This window comes from Suncus etruscus, chromosome 11 (genome assembly GCF_024139225.1).
Source record: "Suncus etruscus isolate mSunEtr1 chromosome 11, mSunEtr1.pri.cur, whole genome shotgun sequence".
NCBI classification, from domain to species: Eukaryota; Metazoa; Chordata; class Mammalia; order Eulipotyphla; family Soricidae; genus Suncus; species Suncus etruscus.
In genome coordinates, this window is record NC_064858.1 from 40,705,516 (window position 1) to 40,726,898 (window position 21,383).

Consider the following 21,383-nt stretch of genomic DNA (forward strand, 5'->3'; position numbering starts at 1 on the left):
TCATCTATGTAAAACACAGATAAAAATCTCAGTCTTCAGCTTAATATTTAACCATCCCCCAATCTAACTGGAGGGGTTTATATTAAGTTTAATAAGGTAGATGGATAAAACAGATGTGTGATATCAGTCATGTATGTTTCATAAAGATAAAAAATACAGGAACAGACAAAAACCAATGGAAACAAACTTGTGGACTCAAAACTCAGAGTTGGAGGGATATTGGTACTATGGTCTGAGAGTTGAGCTAAAGTTATCTCAGTATTTTAAAAAAAACCCTCCATTAAACTTTTGAGTCTTTTGTATAATTCCCTTTCAAATCCTTCTCTTGCTATATTATTTTTTTTGTTTGTTTGTTTGGTTTTTTGGGCCACACCCATTTGATGCTCAGGAGTTACTCCTGGCTAAGCACTCAGAAATTGCCCCTGGCTTGGGGGTACCATATGGGATGCTGGGGGATTGAACTGCGGTCCTTCCTTGGCTAGTGCTTGCAAGGCAGACACCTTACCTCTAGCGCCACCTTGCTGGCCCCGCTTCTCTTACTATATTATCTCCCATATTATTGTATATTGAGCTCTTCTGCTTTACTTTCTGCCCTCTACATCAATCAGCTCTTTTCTCCTTTTGATTACTTAATTCCATTATCCAAAGTTTTACCCATTTTCTAAAAATGAGCTTAAAATTAGTTTCTTATACAATTTCCACTATCCATTACATTCCCAAGCATACTCTTCCTCTTCAAAGAATATCCAATCTATAATTAAAAGAGATCATTCAGTGCTTAATGTACTCTGTCAGTTTTCTTTTGATGAGTTTTCCTCAAGATAGAAAGGATTTAAAAAAAAAAGAAAAATATACAATAATCAGAAGGGCTTGGGTTTAATATCTGAATTTTGATTTTTTTTTGTTGCCATTTTTGTGACTCAGATAATTCTATTGAACTTCTTTTCTTTGAGCCTTGGTTTCCCACTTATAAAATGAGAAAAGGACTTTAAAAACTACTGGGATATAATAAGCAGTCTTTGAACTGAGTGTTAATATTTTATTTCTTTAAAATCCTTATAATTTGAAGAGCAATAAGCACATATGATTTAAAAGTTCCCCAAATCTATGAGACATCTATGTTGACACTTCTGGTGGGAAATGTACACTAGTGAAGGTTGTACATTGTAGGACTGTAATTTAATCATAAACAACTTTATCTGTGTGTGTGTGGGGGGGGGGAACTGTAGTATGAACAACCTTGAAACAATGGTGTTTAAATAAAAAAAATTTAAAACATGCAAAAAAATTCTTTAAATCTAAAGAAGTACCAGAATCTATTAATGTTGCCTGACACTTCTGAGAGAAGTAGTAAAAGCTATTCTTATGCTTAAGATGACTGAACTTTTTTTCCCATTGGTAAAGTCTTTCACGTGAAAAGCAGAAACTGTGTCTCTATATGAAGTTCTAGGGCTGGAGAGACTGTTCAGAGGGGTGTATGCCTTACATTTGCAAGATCTGAGTTAGATTCTTTACCCTGATGGTTCTCAGCACTGCTTAGCCAGATCAGATCACTTGGGTCCTAGCACTGAACTGTTAGATCTGAGCAAGCCCTCAGATCTGATCTAGAGCCCTTAAGCACTCATAAATCTATTAGCTGTTCATAAATCTACTAGTTGTTAGTTACGTGCCATGAACGTAAAAGTTTGTTTATTCTTTGTCTACCTGATTATCAGTAATATGAAAATCATGTATATAATTTTGTTTCCTGACTTTTCAACAATATTTCCTTATTAACAACATTTCCCCACATTGTTAAGGGTCCTTACAAACATAATTAAATGCATTAAATAGAACTTCTATTCTTAAATCTCCAGCAGTATAGAAAGAGCACAGGGCTTAGCATTAGAAGAGACAGCTTCATAATATAATAACTAAGATATATTGTTTGCTTCTGTATATTGTAGCTAACAAAAAATTATGCATGTTTTCAATCTTAAATGCTAAATGATTCTTTGATTGCCTAAGAACAATGTTAAAAAGTAGAAGTTAAAAAGTAGAAGTCCACAACTGACCTAGTTTCACTATAAATCAATAAACTTTTTGTCATTTATTAAGTATGATCTTTAGCATGTCACTTTATTAAGCCTGTTTTAGGGTATCTTCTTTCAACTTCAAAAGAACAGACTGTTTTATTATGAAACTAAACTCGGATTAGCTTCACTTTAGCTATGAGTATTAAAAACATGCTATAAAGCCTGTGTTAACATTTAAATATCTTTATCATTTACACGTTGTTAAGAGGTGATTTCTGAAAAAAACCTGAAAATTTACGTTTTGTACATAAAGAAAATAAAACAAGTTTTCAAAGTTGTCAAAAAAAAACTTTTGAGGAGTTGGAGATATAGAACAGACAGGACATTTGCTTTACATGTGGCCAACCAGAGTTGATCCCCAGAACCTGATATGGTCCGGAAGCCAGCCAGGAGTGATCCTTGAGCACACCAGGTGTGTCCCCAAAACAAAAACTTTTGAGGTAAATGATACTCAAAAGTATATTATACAATCAATTAAAAACTGTTCCAGATACATAATTTTTGCTCCCACTAAATCCAAAGTACTTAATCTCTTCTGCTTTATTAGCATTTAAATCTGATCTTAAATTATATATATATAGTAACTTCTTAACTCTCATCTTCTGAGTAGGGGGCTAGATTTTGTCTGGTATGTTTCTTAGTCTTTTATAGATACCCAGATACTGTCAAATATGCTATTTACACAAACATTCCAAGTGTGACATTTAAATGTATACCATGTGTAGAAGACTATTATCGACAGCCATTAAAGCTCTGCTTATTTTCTAGCTGCAACTTACTAACTCCTATGATCCTATACACATGAAACTTACATTTTCTTATATTCGAAAGGAGCTCAAGAGTATCTACTGCATAGGGTTTGGAGGAAGTAAGTGAAATGTGCATGTTACTTAACATTTTAATTATGATGCATTGCCATATGTAATATTCTATACACTAAATAAAATGCTACATGATATAACAATATAATGTGACAATAAGACAGTCCTCACTACCTAGGATGTTTCAACAAGAGGTTGACTTTCCTGAATTTTAGTTTCATAAGAGCTAACTGGTGATAATGCCTTCAGTATTATAGTACTGTTTTATTAAATGACAGGATAAGAAATAAAACTATCATATATTTAAGATCCATAAGTAAGGATCTTAGCCAATAGTAATATTTTGAAGGAGACTTATTTTTATAATTGAAATAATATATTTGACATGAGTTTTCTCTTTTACATCAGCACTTACCAAAAGAATTTAATGAAGTTTCTGAAAAACATTTACCATTAGTTGGTAGAAGTCAGGTATAGATTATAGACATATAGATACTGTCAAATATGCTATTTCCAAACAAACATTCCAAGTATGACATTTTAAAATATACCATGTGCTAGAAAAGTAATAAGATTAATAGATTTATTTAGAATAAAAACTGGCCAATGACTGGAATGTATCAATATTGAACACAGAAAATAATGTGAAAGACAAGCCTAATATATTTAATTTATAAGAAATAAATAGAAAAATGCCCTAACATTCCAGTTCAAGTTGGCAAAGGGGACAGATAAGCATTTTGTACTGCACTGCATTCAATTTGGCAGTATGTCTGCAGTAATTACACAATAAAGAGTCAAAGAGCCAAACAAATTAAGTGCAATTTTCATTATCAGGAAGTTCAGTATTAGAAGGTACTACAGTTAATATTAACAAACACTAGTAGTACAAAAAATATTCTATAAAAGTCAGGAAATCTGAAAAGCATCATTATTATTAAAGTTTCCCAGTTTTACTATGGAAAGTTTTACCTGTTCAATTTTTTAAAATTGATTGATTTTTCCTTCCAGAGGGCTAATAAGATAGTCCAGGAATTAAGGCACTTGCCTTGCACTCAGTGACCTTAGTTCAACCCCCCAGAATTGCACATATAATATCTGACAACAGTTATGACAATTATAACAATCTGATGTATCTGACAACAATTATGACCCCACTTTCTGCCTCCAGTGTTGCCAGGTATGGTCCAACACTCCTGCCCACAAAACAAACAGAAACCCTAATTATTTCATTTCTCTCACCATAAAAATCCTTAAAAAGAAACAAAAATACCTTCTAACATATGCAGGACTAAAGAATATTTTATTTTAAAGATATGAAAATTTATTCCTAGAAAGGTTAATAACTGTTTGACCTGAAGTAGCACATTAAACTACCTTAAGAAGAAAAGAAATGAAGATTTTTTTACTTGACTCAGTCCCAATCTATTTACATTCACTAGCAGATGATATTATAAAAAAAATAAAGCAAAAATTGGGGCTGGAGCTATTGCACAGCAGATAGGGTATTTGCCTTGCACACAGGTAATCTGGGTTTGATCCCCAACATCCCATATAGTTCCCTGAGCCTACCAGAAGTAACCTGAGTGCTTCTGTAATATTTCAAAAAATATTACAAAATAAAGCAAAAATGAATGTTCCAAAAGTAATTTTGGGAAGATAGCCCTATTAAAGAAAACATAGGACTTTTTTTTCTCCTTAAACATATACCCGTGGTTCTGAAACTTACTACTTTGAATGTTTCTGTTCTTCTAATATAGGAGTATTCAACCTATCTTTACCTATTTTTATACTTTACATATATCTTTACATATATATATATATATATCTTTATAGTATCCCACATTCTCTTTAATAAGAATGGATTCTCTCACCCCCTTGTCTTTTTGCCCATTCTGCCTACAATATGAATTATCAACTTCACTTGCATCTTTCAGATTAAACAATATTCCTGTAATAATAGGACCTTGCTCTCAGAATAGGACCATGCATATTGATCAGGGAAAGGTTGCACAGTACCAGGAATACTTAAAATCACAGGACAATCTTACTGTACCCTTTAACCACTAATTCACAAAAATATTTCTTGGAGGAGAGGTAGAGAAAAAAGTTTCTGCATTAAAAAATGGATTGCAAATCACAATACAAAAATGCAAAATATAAAAATATCAGAAGTATGGGGCCGGGAAGGTGGCGCTAGAGGTAAGGTGTCTGCCTTACAAGCGCTAGCGTAGGACGGACCTCGGTTCGATCCCCAGGCATCCCATATGGTCTCCCCAAGCCAGGGGCGATTTCTGAGCTCATAGCCAGGAGTAACCCCTGAGCGTCAAATGGGTGTGGCCCAAAAACCAAAAAAAACAAAAAACAAAAAACAACAAAAAAAAATATCAGAAGTAATGGGGCCGGAGAGATAGCACAGCAGGAAGGTGTTTGCCTTGCATGCAGAAGGACGGTGGTTCGAATCCCGGAGTCCCATATGGTCCCTTGAGCCTGCTGGGGGTGATTTCTGAGCATAGATCCAGGAGTAGCTTCTGAGCGCTGCCGGGTGTGACCCAAAAACCAAAAAAATAAAAATAAAAATAAAAAATAAAAAATAAATTAAAAAAATAGCAGAAGTCAAACGAATTTTGCAATTTAAAGTATCCCTTAGATCTCTCTTTGGCCTCTCAAGGTTATGCCTACACTCTCCTTTGATGGATGTCACTTGATCTATATTCCACAGGGATCTAATTTTAGTTCTAAGTGGAGCTGAAGGTCAGCCACCTAAATCTGATAGTTCTAAACTTTTGCCCTCTGAATAAAGAGCATACATACACGAGCATGTGCGCACACATACACACATACATATGTATGTACACTCAACACAGAAATGATTAAATTCTAAAGTAAGCTTACTATACTTAACTGTTGGAACAATGCTATCAGTCTCACAAACTCAAATTTTTTATTTTACAAAAATAACTCTAAAAGGTGTTATCATAAAGAATGGAGAAAGATGACACATTTTTAATTATAGATAAAAATAAAAATTTAGGGGCTGGAGTGATAGTGCAATGGTAGGACATTTGCCTTGCACACAGCTGACCCAGGACAAACTGCAGTACAATCCCCCGGTGTCCCATATAGTCCCCCAAGCCAGAAACAATTTCTAAGCATATGGCCAGGAGTAAACCCTGAGCACCACTAAGTGTGGCCCAAAAAACAAAAAGCCAAAAAAAAAAAAAAACTTTATAAATACCACGCAGTTTGGTCAATATATGTTAATTAACATTAAATCTATCTATTACACATTAGTAGTATATTTATTTCTTTTGGGGGGTTCCTACTTATAGTATTAGAGAAGGTTGTGCCATTTTTCACTTTCTACTTAATGAAACTATTCCTGTGAATGATTTTATCTCAATTTCTAAATTCCATGTCTAGATTCTTTCTTATTTACATGTGGACATTTTTTCTGTAATACAATCTTTCAGGCTATGTTCTATATTACAGTGGTCCTGTCAAAAAAAATCTAAAAAGAATATTCAGAATAACAATAATTAGTTTGGCTCATATTTTTTACTAATTAGAAATCCTGAAAAAGGAATATTGCAACATCAAGTAATTAATAGTGAGGAAAACAGTGTAAATCAAACTTTTATTTTAATTTTTTAGACTTTATTTAATTATTGATTGACTGGTTTGGGGGCCACACCCAGAGGGGCTTGCTCTTGGCTCTGCACTCAGAAATCACCCCAGCAGGCTGAGGGACCATATGGGATGCCGGGAATTGAATCAGGTCCCTCCCAGGTTGGCACAAACAAGGCAAAGGGCTCACCACTATGCTATCTCTCCAGCCCAAATCAGAATTTTAAAACCAATCAGCCACAGTTCTTTTCTTGACAGAGAACAGATAATGTGCATATTACAACTTTTATTTCTCTTCAAATACAGTTGCAGCCAACTCTGTTCCTAATTTAACTTGAGTTTTATTATTTTTAATTTTTCAGAAAGTGTTTCCCCCACTAATACATGGTTTAATATTTTAAGCTGATATACTGGTAAATATAGAAGAATAAATACACTTCAGTATACTAACAAAGCTGGAAGATGAACATTCTACTAAAACAACATATACTTCATATTGTGATGGTTGAACTAGAACTGGTTCTATGGATATTTACAGTTTCTTTACTTTTTTCAATGTATCTAAGTCTATATATTAAAAAAAAAAGTCTTTACTATGTCTGTAATATCACCTACATCTAAGACCCAGTGATTCAATCTGAACTATTCTCTATATAGCAGAATCTCTAGTTCTCTGTTCTCCAGCCCAGGCATGAATAGAAGATAGTGACTTACTGATAAAGTGATGGTATGGGTGAATGCTTGTGTCCCTTTGCTGAGATGGTATGTAGAAGTCTAACCCCTAGAATGAAGGTTTATGTAGATGAGGTTTGAGGGAGATAATTAGGTTAAATGAGGTCATGAAGATGGTGCCCTCATCTGACTGGATTAGTGAGACAACAAAGAACGGGTTCACTTATATTTCTCCCTATTGTTCTTCTCTTCAAAAAGAAGAGGTCAAAATAAGAAAGGCCCTAGGCTAGGCTTTGGCCTATGATCTGTACAACAACCAAGAACACTAATTCCAGAGGTCTGACTGAGACAACTGCAACTGAGCAAAACTTCTGGAAACATAATGAAAGACTATCCTATGCTTCGTCCTAATTTTGGCAAAAAGACCAGGACCACCAATTACAGAAGACTGATTAAAACAGAGCTGGAAAAGAACTTGTAAAACCATAAAGAAAGACTCTATTCTAGGCTCCATCCTATGACCTGGGAAAATACCAAGATCTCTAGTTACAGAGGCCAAATTTTATTATCCATAACTAAGCAGAAAGTTTCCAGATACCACAAAAAGACCTAGGGGAGAGTAAAAGAGCATGTACGAAGTCTGTAGTTATTTATTCCCATGGCAGTATGCTTCAAGGGCAGAGAAACCCTGTATCTCTTAGGCCAAGGGACTTCCCTTTCTAATCTCCCCAATATTTACAGTGCCTTTGCAAAAGAGGGGGCAAAAAAAAGGAAGCGCAATTTTTTTTCTTTTTATTTCAGGCTCATGATTATTGGTTGGTTGTTGTCTGTATTGCGGTGGTGTGTTTTGGAAATTTTTTTTTGGTTATTGTAGTTTTGGTTTTGCTTTTTAGTTTTTGTTTTCTTATTTGTCTGTTCTTTTTTTCTTCTTAATTTTCATTTTATTTTTTGTCTTTTTGTGATTTCTTTCTTCCTTATCCCCTTTCTTCTCTTAAATTGATATTTATAAGCCTCTAGATGGACCCCTCCCAGATTTTTTGTTTGTTTATTTTTTTGCCTTTTTGGGGGGGATTCTTTTTTTTGTTTGTTTGTTTTTTTCTTATTCTTTTTCTTTCCCTTCAAACAGAACCACATAACTTGTATCATCTTGTTCTGGCTCATAAATTGAGGGGGAAAAAATGAATGGTACCAAGACCGAACACTGAGTAGGAAAAAAAAAAAAGATCAGTCTTAAACACCAAATCAAAAGCCAACGACAACAGAAAACTGATACCTATTCTACAACAAACTAGATACAGAGGGAACCACTTATACTAGCAGCCTGGGGGGGGGGGGTGGCAAAAGAAGGGGATATGGGATGTATGCTGGGAATTGGGTTGGAGGGAGGAAAACACTGGGGGTGGAAATGCCCTGGGTTCAATGCTGCTATGTACCTAAAATATTACTGTAAAAGATTTGTAATCCATTTTGGTCACAATAAAAATTCTTAATAAAATAAAAAGAGGTCAAGTAAATACATAGTGAGGTGGCAGCCACCTAAAGATCAAGAGGCCTTAGAATTAAATCAACTCTGCCATCACCTTGGTTTTGGATTTTCCACTCTCTTAAATTATATAAATTATTTTTGTTTGTTAGGGATTTGGGGGAGGGGGTGGATACAAAGGCTATGTCAAGGGATCACTCTGTGCTCAGGGATCACTACTTACAATGCTCTGGGAACCATATGTGGTACAGGAAACAAACAAACAAATCAAACAATCAAACAAAGCTGAAGGTATGCAAGGTAAGCACCTTAACCTCAAAACTATCTCTATGGCCTTATCTATTTTTATTTAAGCTACCTAGTTTGTAGGTGTCTGCACAGCTTAGAATAGCTGAGAACATGTAAAAGAGGGAAGTTAAGGTATTTAAGTGAGACAGTTGTCACTTTTTTTCCCTTTTCTTTTTTGGACCACACTCAGCAGTGCTTAGAGGTTACATCTAGCTCTGTGCTCAGAAATTGTTCCTGGCAGGCTCAGAGGACCATACAGGATGCCAAGGATCGAACCTAGGTAGGCTGCATGCAAAGCAAATACCCTACCCACTGTGCTATCGCTCCAGCCCCCACTGTAGAGATTTTCAAAGACAAACACATTCGTGTTAATAGCAAAAAAAAAAAAAACCAACAAAAAACAACAACAACAACAAAAAATAGACACAGACTATTAGTTTTTTTCTCTCTTTTTTTTCTAATTCTTAACTCCACAGTTTTGAAAGTCGAGTCTGGGACAATTAATCTTCAGAGGCTCAATTTCCTTATGCCTAAAATAGAACTATGCCACAGGATTATTGTTATAGCTAATATATTCAGCATCCGAGATCACATATTGTAAGGTCCATATTGCAAGGTCTATCAATGTACATTACTTATCAGTAAGTAGTACAATTCAAGCAAAGAAAGCATCTGGGTACAAATACTATTCTTTTATGGCTAAGTAATCTTGAGGTTAATTTCTTGAAATTACTTGTGTCTCATTCCTCAGCTCTAAAAATAGAGCCAACAGCCAAGGTTCGTAAATAATAAATAAAATAATAAATTTAAAAATCTTTAGCACAGTGCTTGAGATAGAGCAGAAGCTAATGCACATTACATTACAAAGATGGCTAAGTGTACAAATAGATCAGGATATACTAAAAGGACACTCTATTGAGGCATAAAGCTAAGATGTTTTGATCTCTATTGCCTCTTAATGGCAAAGTCACTTTAGAAAGAAAAGCACTGATGTTATAAGTGTATCTAAATTTTGTATTAATTTTATAGATTATATGGTATAGAGTGCCCATTACCAAAAACAAATACAGAAAGCCCTAAATATTGGCACACAACTCAAAATACAGCCAGTTTAATATTTAAATACATGTGAATTTAAACTACTCAAGAGAAATTAATTCTGAGTGACAAGAAGTCTATTTGGGGTGGGGACCTATAAAAGAAGTTCTCATTTGTAATATTAGGACTGAACGTGAATTAACGAAATAAGAAATGTATCTTCCAAAGCATAACAATGTGAACTATGTGTTAAAAGACTAGATGAATCAATTATAAAGATTTTAGCTAGAGAAATACTTTGTTTTGGGGCCACACCCAGCAATCCTCAGAGATAATAAGTTCCTGGCTCTGCATTCAAGAATTATTCCTGGCAGTGCTCTGGGATGCCAGGAATCAAACCAGAGTCGGCTGTGTGCAAGGCAAATGAGACCTCTGAGCTACCTCTCCAGTCACACTTCTTGATAAACATGAGTGCTGGATAGTAAGTAGGAGAAGAAAAAAAAAACAACAACAACAAAGGATAGAAAGCAGGTAGAAAGGCAAACCAAATGGTGGGTAAAAACAGAGGTAGGGAGGAATATCAATAAAGTAAAAAGATGCAAAGCAGATTTGAAGTTTACTTTCAAATAAAGCAAAGCAACTACAAGCTTTCTATTGAAATTATTCAAAATGCTATAATGCTTGGTACAAGATTTCTCTATAGGAAGAAATACAGTACTGGAAAACATTATGGGTTGTACACCAAAACTATAATTTTCTGGAAAGAAGACCTTGTAAAAAATGATCAATAGAAGGAAACTAAGAACGTGATTTAAGTCCCAGCTTTTCCTCTCATTATAACGTTAAGCAACTCAATCCCTGGATGAAAAAATAGTACAGCAGGTAAGGTGTGTGACTTGCACACACACAGCTGACCCAGGTCCAATGTCCAGCACCAGCTTCACCAGAAGTGACCCCTTAGTGCAGAGGCAGGAGTAAGCACTAAGCACTCTGGGATGTGGCTCAAAAACAAACAAAAAATAAATGGACCCATTGGTTGTTCATCTATAAATGGAAATATCAAAATTAATGGAAATGTCTGATCAGCCAACCACTTACCAATGGAAGTACAAGTTCTCTATTTCACTTTCAACACATATCAAATTTTAAGGAAGAAAATAACTTCTGATAAAAGTAAATTGTAAATTTTTAGCAAAAAGAAAAAAAAAAAGAAAATCTAAAGGATTTACACCAGAAAGTTTGCAGTGTGCCTAATTCCTTTAGAGTAAGTACAGCCAAAAGGAGAAATGACACAAGATATTCTCCATTATACTATCTAGTCACTTACACTGGAAAGCATAACACTGGAAACTCTTCTGTTTCCTGTCAATGCCAATAATTAGTTCAGTGTCAAAGCTTAGTCTATGCTCTACATCAAGTCTCAAATTTTGGGTGCCTGAAATCTGAAAATGAATAGAATCCATTCATAAACTATGTAACAGGTCAATTAAATTATTAATGAATGGTAGCATATGAGCTATTTAGGCATGAATCATGGCCTCACATTTTACTAACTGAAGTAATATTTATATGGCTTAGTGAGTAAGCCATATAACAATGAACAAGCATAACAATGGTACCTACTATATGTGAGGATTTAATGTGTTAATATTTGTACAGTGCTTAGAACAATGTTGGACATGTTATCGATATATACATGTTAACTTTATTAAGATATAATTCTCATATTCTAAGATTCATCCTTTAAAAATGTATAATTGGGGCCAGAGAGATAGCACAGCGGTAGGGCATTTGCCTTACAAATAGCTGATCTAGGACGGAAGGTGGTTCAAATCCCAGCATCCCATATGGTCCCCATTGCCTGCCAGGAGCAATTTCTGAGCACAGAGCCAGGAGTAATCCAAGTGCTGCCGGGTGTGACCCCAAAAAATGTATATTTGGTTTTTATTCACTGCACAGCCATCATTACTATCTAATTTAGAAGATTCTTATCAGCCCACTAGCAGTAATTCTCCTTTCTCCAGCCCTCAAGCACTCATTAATATAACTGTGTCACTAAAAATCTCCCTAATGTAGACAATCAGTGTAAATCAGGGGTCTCAAACTCAATTTACCTGGGGGCCACAGGAGGCAAAGTCGGGGTGAGGCAGGGCCGCATAAGGGATTTCACTTACCGAATATTCGCGAAAAAAATCGCAAAAAATCGCATTAAACATTTGCATACCCTGCGATATTTGAAGGCGGGCCGCGGGCCACAAAATGTACGGAGGGCTGCAAATGCGGGCCGCGAGTTTGAGACCCCTGGTGTAAATGAAATTGTGCTTTATGTGGCTCTTTTTGTCTGGCTTCTTTCACTCAGCATCATGCTTTTGTCCAATGACATTAATATTCATTAGTGTTGCAGCACCTATTCTTCATTTTGCCAAATAATATTCTATAGTGTGGTTGTTTTATTCACTCACAAGTCAATAGATCAAACTTCACTTTATGAATAAAGCTGTTATGGATGTTCACATTCAAGTTTTTCCTGAGAATTTAATCTTCATTTCTCAAATGTTGGGACATATGGTAACAGTTTATCTATTTGAAGAACTGCCAAAATATTTTCCAAAGTGGCTTCATCACTATTTAACATTTCCAATAACACAAGAGGATTTTCATTTCTCCACATCCTTGCTAACTTTATTTTCCTCTGAGAGGGAGGGCAATTAGGCCACACCTGGAGATGTTAAAAGATTACTTCAAACTCTGTGTTTGGGGGCTACTCTTAGTGGTGTTCATGGGACTGTATGGTGGTAGGGATCAAACTGGGCCTCCAGCACTATCTTTTCAATCTTTTATCTGACATTTTGAATTCCAGCCACAAAAGAGTGTGAATTAATAACTCATTACAGTTTTGATTCACATTTACCCAATGATTTAGTAATGCCAAATATCTATGTTTTTATTGGCCATTTACCTATCTTTTGGGGAAATATCTATTTAGATCCTTTGTAAAGGAATTTTTTGCAGGGAGAAGAAAATACTTGGGTCACACCAATGGGTGCTCAGGAATCACCCTTTGCAATTGTGGGTGTCTATATGCAGTGTTGGGGATAAAACAGAAACTCGCTTTATGCAAGACTTATCCCTATATTATCTCTCAGGCTGTCAGTCCCGTCCAGCCTCCCCCCCCACCCCCCACACACACACCTGGTGATACTCAAAGGCCACAGGGCATTTAAGGGCTGCTCCTAGTGGTGCTTAGGCTAACCACGTGGTGCTGGGATTAAACTCAGGACTCCTATTCAGAAAGCAATAGCTTCAGCCCATTGCACTTTCTCCCCAGTTTCTACAAAGGATGTTTAATTTGAGTTGTCTTTTTATTATTGTTTTTAGGAAATCTTTTTTTTTTTTTGGTCACACCCGGCGGTGCTCAGGGGTTACTCCTGGCTGTCTGCTCAGAAATAGCTCCTGGCAGGCACGGGGGACCATATGGACACCGGAATTCAAACCAACCACCTTTGGTCCGGCTGCTTGCAAGGCAAACGCCGCTGTGCTATCTCTCCGGGCCCAGGAAGTCTTTATTATTGAATTGCTTGTGTATTCTACATACATCTCTTCTCAGATATGACTAGAAAATATTGTCTATCATTCTGCTGGTAGTTTCTCTTTACTGACAGACCCTTTGAAACACAAAGTGAACTCTGATAAAGTCCAATTTGTTTATATTTTTGTTGTTGCTTGTTGTTTGATGTCATAGATAAGAATTCACTGCCAGGGCCGGAGTGATAGCATGGAGATAAGGCATTTGCCTTTCCTGCAGAAGGACGGTGGTTCGAATCCCATATGGTCCCCTGTGCCTGCCAGGGGTGATTTCTGAGCAGAGAGCCAGGAATAACCCCTAAGCTGCTGGGTGTGACTCAAAAACCAAAAAAAAAAAAAAAAAATTCACTGCCAAATCAAGTCATTAAGATTGACCACATTTAGGGGCTGGAGAGATAGCATGGAGGTAAGGTGTTTGCCTTGCCTGCAGAAGGTTGGTGGTTCAAATCCCAGCATCCCATATGGTTCCCTGAGTCTTTCAGGAGTGATTTCTGAGCATAGGCCAGGAGTAACCCCTGAGCACTGCCAGCTGTGACCCAAAAAACAAACAAAAAAAAAGACTGACCACATTTTTGTGAATTTTATATTTAAAACTCTTACATTTAGGTCTGATCTATAGTTAAATTTTATTTTATTTTGCCTCTTTTGGTTTGGGAACCAGACCCAGCTATGCTAGGGTTTTTTCATCGCTGCTTTCAGAGACCACTCCTAGAAAGTGCTCTGGGAACTGCATGCAGTGTGGGAGACTGTATGTGAAGCAAGAACTCTAACTGCTGTACTATATATCCAGATCATATAGTCAATTTTATACAGTAATAATAATAACTGGATGTTGCTCTGTAGAGGAACTGCTCCTCTTAGGTGTGTTCATAACAACTTTAGAATAAAACTTTGGCAGGCCTTTCCTTTGGGCTCGCCCAGGTCACAATGAGCAGTTAAGCTCTACCAATTGCCAGCTGATTACTCTACTGTCCTTAACAATGTCCTGAGGCATAAACTGCTCCACAACCTATCTATTAGAATAATAGGGATAAGTCAGTTGAGGTCAAACTCTAAGATTTATTCTACCTATAAGAGGGTTCCTCATAGCTGTTTCATCCTCTCCACCATAGTAAGGAACTTTACTTCACTTTTGGTTAAGAACTTCTCCCGGTTTGGAGAGATAGCACAGCGGCGTTTGCCTTGCAAGCAGGCGATCCAGGACCAAAAGTGGTTGGACCAAAGGTGGTTGGTTCGAATCCCGGTGTCCTCTTATGGTCTCCTGTGCCTACCAGGAGCAATTTCTGAGCAGACAGTCAGGAGTAACTCCTGAGCACCGCCGGGTGTGGCCCAAAAACCAAAAACCAAAAAAAAAAAAAAAATAAAGAACTTCTCCACACTTGTGGCAAATATAGTGGTTCCTTTCAGATGAGATTCAGAGCAGCTATAAAGCCTGTTCTTCCCCAGAGCATTATTCTGACCTGAGGGCGGGTGAAAGCAGAATCAGTGGCATACATCTTGGTAGGTTAGTATCCAATAATTTCTTTTTTTTTTTTTTTTTTTTTGGTTTTTGGGTCACACCTGGCAGTGCTCAGGGGTTATTCCTGGCTCCAGGCTCAGAAATTGCTCCTGGCAGGCACAGGGGACCATATGGGGCGCCGGGATTCGAACCGATGACCTCCTGCATGAAAGGCAAACGCCTTACCTCCATGCTATCTCTCCGGCCCCAGTATCCAATAATTTCAAAGAGGCCATAATCAATGTAGTTTTTTGTCCTGTTACTGGAGTTTAAGTGAAAGGAAGAAACTACCACCTAAGTCTTAGTATCTCTCACCTAGAATCAAATTTTTTAAAGATAACTTTATTTTTGGGGTCACACCTGGCGGCGCTCAGGGGCTACTCCTGTCTCTGCACTGAGAAATCACTTCTGATAGGCTCAGGGAACCACATGGGATGCCGGAAATCAAACCCAGGTCCGACCTGGGTAGGTCGCATGCAAGGCAAATGTCCTACTGCTGTGCCATCTCTCCGGCCCCTCACCTAGAATTTATTGTCAACGACAGTTGGGACAGGATGAGAAACGCTGATGCCTTCCTGTTCCTATCTGGTAAAAAGCCCTTCTACTGAGCTAAGGTAAGCAGGAGTTCTGAATTCTTGGGTACATCAATATGAAGGACAGTTGTCATCTTACTCAGTTTATCAGGGGAAGGGAACAGGTCCCTTCCTGTTTTTCAATTTTCTTTTTGAGTCTTGAAGGTTCTCTTGAACTCATTGTTCTTCATATTAACATGTGACTCTTAGGCCTACCTTCAAGTGGTTGTTTTTTGTTTTTAGGGTTTTTTTTTTTGGTCACACCCAGCAGCGCTCAGGGGTTACTCCTGGTTCCAGGCTCAGAAATCGCTCCTGGCAGGCTCAGGGGACCATATAGGATGCCGATATTCAAACCAATGACCTTCTGCATGAAAGGCAAATGCCTTACCTCCATGCTATCTCTCCGGCCCCCAAGAGGTTGTTTTTAAGACAGTTTTTACCAGTTAGGTTGCAGAACAGATCCTACGCCTATAAAGCTCCTTATATCGTGATTAGAAGCATAACTTCTTAATAAGATTTTGGTAAGATAAAATAACTACGGAATAAATCTGAAATTCACAATAAGCAAATTACATTCATCTGCAACTATAACTCAGCCCTTTTAGTCAAGTTTTGTGCCAGGTCCCTGAAGGAGAGTGTGGGTGTGTGAGTGAGATAGAGTATGTGTGTGTGTGCCTGTGTACACACACATGTGTATTTTAAAGAGATCAAGATATTTAAAAATGATTTTTTTTTTGGTTTTAGGGCCACACCCAGTGATGCTCAGAAATCACTCCTGGGGCTCAGAGAGATAGCACAGTGGTGTTTGCCTTGCAAGCAGCCAATCCAGGACCAAAGGTGGTTGGTTCGAATCCTGGTGTCCCATATGGTCCCCGTGCCTGCCAGGAGCTATTTCTGAGCAGACAGCTAGAAGTAGCCCCTGAGCACTGCCGGGTGTGGCCCAAAAACAAACAAAACAAAACAAAACAAAAAAAGCAAAATGCTCATGCTAGGAATGAACTATAATAAACATTAATTTATAATGGTTTATTTAAAATTCCATATAATCAAGATTTTTTTAAAAGACATTATTTCCTTACATTTGTTTCTAACCTGTCACATAGTTTTTAATAAAAGTATTGTGGGAGCCAGAGTGTAGTATAGTAGGGATAGAATACTTGTCTTGAAAGCAGCCAACCCAGTTCAATCTCTGGCACCAGATATTGTCTCCTAACCCCCAGCCAAAATGATCCCTAAGCACAGATCCAGTAGTAAGCCCTGAACACCACAAAGTATGTCCCCAAAACCAAACCAAGTTAAGAAAAAAAAAAAAAAAAAAAGAGGTATTGTGATGCATTTTTGTTTTTCCAGAAAGACAGCATGCAAAGGAGTGCTATTACTACCAATGAATTGCTGGCAGAAAACTCTAGAGACTTATTTAGAAACGAGAGAAAGAAAACAAGAGAGGCAATACAAATTAGAAAGTAATTTTAGTCCCTTTAATTCAGGCTGGCTTTAATATGGAGATATACCTACTGATCTGTATCATCTGAGAACTTAAAAAGCTATCTGGAAGTAAATTCTTTGGAGCAATCCAATAGTTTTGACTTCAGAGTTGTTTTAGATCTTAATCATGAAAGAGTCACTAATGGTTTTAACCCTTAGAGACCAACATGGACTTGTTTGCAAATGTTTTTCCATTAATGACGCTTACACAGTTAAGTCCCTAGTGACATTTGTTTATGTCAGATCTCCAGGAAGCAGAATCTACACTATAACTGAAACAGTAGATCTTCAAATATCTTTCAAAATATCTTTGAAATATCTTTCAAAGTATAACACTTTGAAAATGTTGTTTAGCTATTACCCTATAAGAAATTAATATGCTTGTAATAACTGCATGGAAAAACTTTTTCCCTCTACTGAACCATAAGGGAATGAAACGTAGAGGAATTTCTATCTTAATGTATACATTTTCATCAGTAAAAGCACTAACAAAAATTGTTGTGTCGAATTTCCAAGACACAATGAAATTACATATATTTTTTCAGCTAAATTAAACATATAGTAGCTGCCTTCCTAGTCTCCACATCTATCACAAGTGTGCAAAAAAAAATTTTTTGCCACATTTTTCCCCCACTTCTTTCTCATTGGCAAATTAGTCTGTTTTTCTTTCTTTCTCTACCTCTCTATTACTCTAATCATAGTATTATATGGCTGTATGTAGAAGTGCTTAAAGGCTTGTTCAAGTATTTCCTAACTTCTGGAGCCCTATTTGTTAAATGTTGCTACATACAATGTCTTGATAAATAACTCCGCTTATTAATAAACAATAGAGGGACCGGACAGATAGCATGGAGGTAGAGGGTTTGCCTTGCATGCAGAAGGACGGTGGTTCGAATTCTGGCATCCCATATGGTCCCCTGTGCCTGCCAGGAGCGATTTCTGAGAATAGAGCCAGGAGAAACCCCTGAGCGCTGCCGGGTGTGACCCAAAAAAACAATAGAATTCTAAAAGTGGCACTGTTCCATCAAAATGCAAAAATCATCTGTAATTTTGGTAAATAGTGCCAGTTTCTATGTAAGAGGAATTGTACCATTTTGCAACCCAACCAAATGTGTAAGCATTTATTTCCTGCAGATATAAAAATACATTTTTCGAAATTCCACCCTCCAAATTCAGACTTGGTAGTTGAAAGAACTGACCTGAGCAGACTCATATTGAAAATAGCATATCATGTTTGAGAAAACCTGTTCTAAAATGATATTTTAGTCCAGTATACATTATTAAAATACAAAAGAAAATCAGTTAGTTTCTACTCCTCAGTGCTATACTTCGTATCACTCATTCAATGAATATATCTTGAGTGACATTTGTGTATTGAATACTGTAGATAGAGAATATAAACATAATAACAGAGACAAAGGTACAAATTATGAGATATGGGCTGCAGTGTTAGCATAAGGAGTAGGGCATTTGCTTTCTATGTCGCCAACCCAGGTCCAATACCTGGTTACCAATATCACAGACTTCAGAGCCTGCCAGGAGTAATTTCTGAGTGTGGAGCCAGGAGTATCTGAGCTCTGCTGGTGTAACCCAAAAACAAAACTGAACAGAACATTATTATGAAACAATATATAAACATAGTTAGACATAGACTTAGAAAGACTTAGACAGTTTAATGGGAATACTGAAAAGGGGAACTTTAACAGGAGTGCCAAAGACAGCTTCCTGACGGAGGTACTCTAGAGTTCTGTAGCAATTACGTGAAAAGGAGCAATAGTATAAAAGAGGGAGGGAGCATTTTAGGAAGAAAATAACATATAAAGACACGATGTAAGAAACATAAAGGATGCATGTGTAACTGGAAAGATTTCATATTGTTAAAGCAAAAAATACAAGGGAGAGAAACAATAGGCTGCAAAAGTAGGCACAGGCTCCAACCATTGACCATCTAGAAAATTATGTTAAGAAACTATAACTTCTATATTTATGCATTTCTTCTTTCTCACATGAGAAAATAAAGTTGGGTCAGAGCGATAGCATGGTGGATAGGGCATATGCCTTGCATGCAGCTGATTAAAGTTCAATCCTCGGCATTCCATTTGATCCCCAAAGCACCACCAACAGTGATCCCTGAGTGCAGAACCAGTAGTAACTCCTAGGTACTGAGAGGTGTGGCCCCAAAACAAAACAAAAAAAAGTCACTCAAGGATTTTAAAACAGCATTAGATTATTACATTACTCTTTTAGACTTACAGATAATAGACTAGAGGGCCCATGATTAGAAAAAGAAAGAATAACAAACTTGGCACAATAATTCAAGTAAATTAAATTAGAGCAGTGTTAAAGGAAGAATGGACTGGAGAAATCTTAAGAAGCAAAATGAGCGTGATATAGACAACAAATGTGGGTATGGAGAGGAAGGAAAGAATGATTTTATATTGTTATCAAAAACTACCAGTAAAAAACTGGATTCAAGTTATTTCTCCAGCAGCAGTGACAGGTTTACTCTGATTTGGTCATGTTCTCTTACTATGACTTGACATAGATGAGACCAAGGACAGATTTATGGGTCTCAGCAAAATACAGAACTGGTGAACTATTCCTTTAGCATCATACTCTAATCAACTAAGTAAAACAGACATATACACAGCCCAACAGGCAAACATAGTACTACAAGGTCATAACTCTGATATAGCCTATCTTATAGAAACTTACTGGTAAATCTCAACTCCATTTCTACTCTGACCATGAATGTGACCTACACAATGGCTAACAATATATAGACTTTCAACAGAGAATGATACTTGGTTGAGGTGCAACATCATGAATAGCTACCGTATTTGCCAGCGTATAAGACGACCCCCTAATTTTGCAGTTAAAACATAGGTTTAGGCCTATATTCGCTGTATCAGACAGAAAGTTCCTGTGCTGCAACTGTATGTACCACAGTGAGCCAATCACAACAAGCAAAGGTTCAAAGGTTATACTGTAATAGACTTCCTCTCTGACTCTGGCCAATCTGAGCAGGCTTTTGACAGTGTAGATTCGGGTCCAGAACATTGTCTAATTTGCATGCATAAAAAGCCTGCTTGGATTGGCTGAGTTAGAGAGGCAGTCCGAGCAGCCTTGCAGTGATTGGTGCAGGATCGAGTTGGAAAATTCGTTTTGTGGCAATATTCAGACAATTTTCGTTTAGCGGCATATTGAAACACTTTTTGGGATATACTCGGCGTATAAGACGACCCTGATTTTCGGTTGACTTTTTTTGTTTCAAAAGTCGTCTTATACGCCGGAAAATATGGTATTTTTCCCAAAAAGGCAAATCCAAAATCAAGTTGATTATAAAACCAAACTTTATAATATTAGTAATCTATTGTGGGCAGTCTGCAGCACTGCAACCATTCAAAGTCAATCTCTGGAAGTGAGATAAGATCTGAGAGGGAAGTTTCCTTATTTTTCTATTCCCTCTTTATGTAAGTATGTAAGTGTATGGAGATGGAGAAAGAAATTGTGTCAAATTCATGCTAACTCTGGAACTTATCTTTCTTCTCTTTAAAAAAAAACAACTGAAGAAAAACCAACAACCCTAAGATGAAAAGAAGTATGCTTCTTAGGAACTCTGAAACTAATGCGCAGACACAAAGGGTAAATAACAAAAACTTACCTTTCGTTTATCTTCATCGGTTGATTCAAATTTGAAAGTAGCCCTATGCTGAGGGTAGGGGAAAAAAGGGAAACAATGTCATTTTAAATATACAGATTTAACATTCTGACTATATCTTAATAAATATGCTACCTTCCCATATGTTAATATTCCTATTAAAGAGAGAAAGGCACTAAGCATCATAGAGCTGTATGAAAAAACCTATAGCAGAAATGTATACAAAAAGAGTACAACAGAGTACCAAGTCACTAAGTTGGCCCAGGGAAATCTAGAAGGCATTGTACAGAGTATAGACTTTTGAGCCAGAATTTGAGAGATGAATAGGGGGTTACTAGAAGGCAATGTAAATGTAAATGTAAAGCAGTCTAGACAGAAAAAGACTCTGAAGTGTGAAACAGTTACTTGTGAAACAAGCAGTTCACTTAAAACAAGGCATAGATAATGAGATAAATAGATAATGAGAGAAGAGGAGAAAACAAAGATCAGAATAGAAAAGTAAATTGGTCAGACATTTGAAAGGTTCTACCAACAGTGCTGAAGTGCTCCTCCCTCCCTCCCCCCTACCCTCCCTTCCT

General features: G+C 36.9%; 1 protein-coding gene across 3 annotated transcripts in view; it reads right to left on the reverse strand.

The window, feature by feature from the left end:
* Positions 1-21,383, reverse strand: part of RIC8B (RIC8 guanine nucleotide exchange factor B) — a 121,264-nt gene that overhangs the window by 91,066 nt on the left and 8,815 nt on the right. For all 3 annotated transcript variants that reach the window (XM_049783117.1, XM_049783119.1, XM_049783118.1), the window contains exon 2: positions 20,809-20,856. In XM_049783117.1, the coding sequence (XP_049639074.1) occupies positions 20,809-20,856 (48 nt within the window). The remainder of the gene's footprint in view (positions 1-20,808; positions 20,857-21,383) is intronic.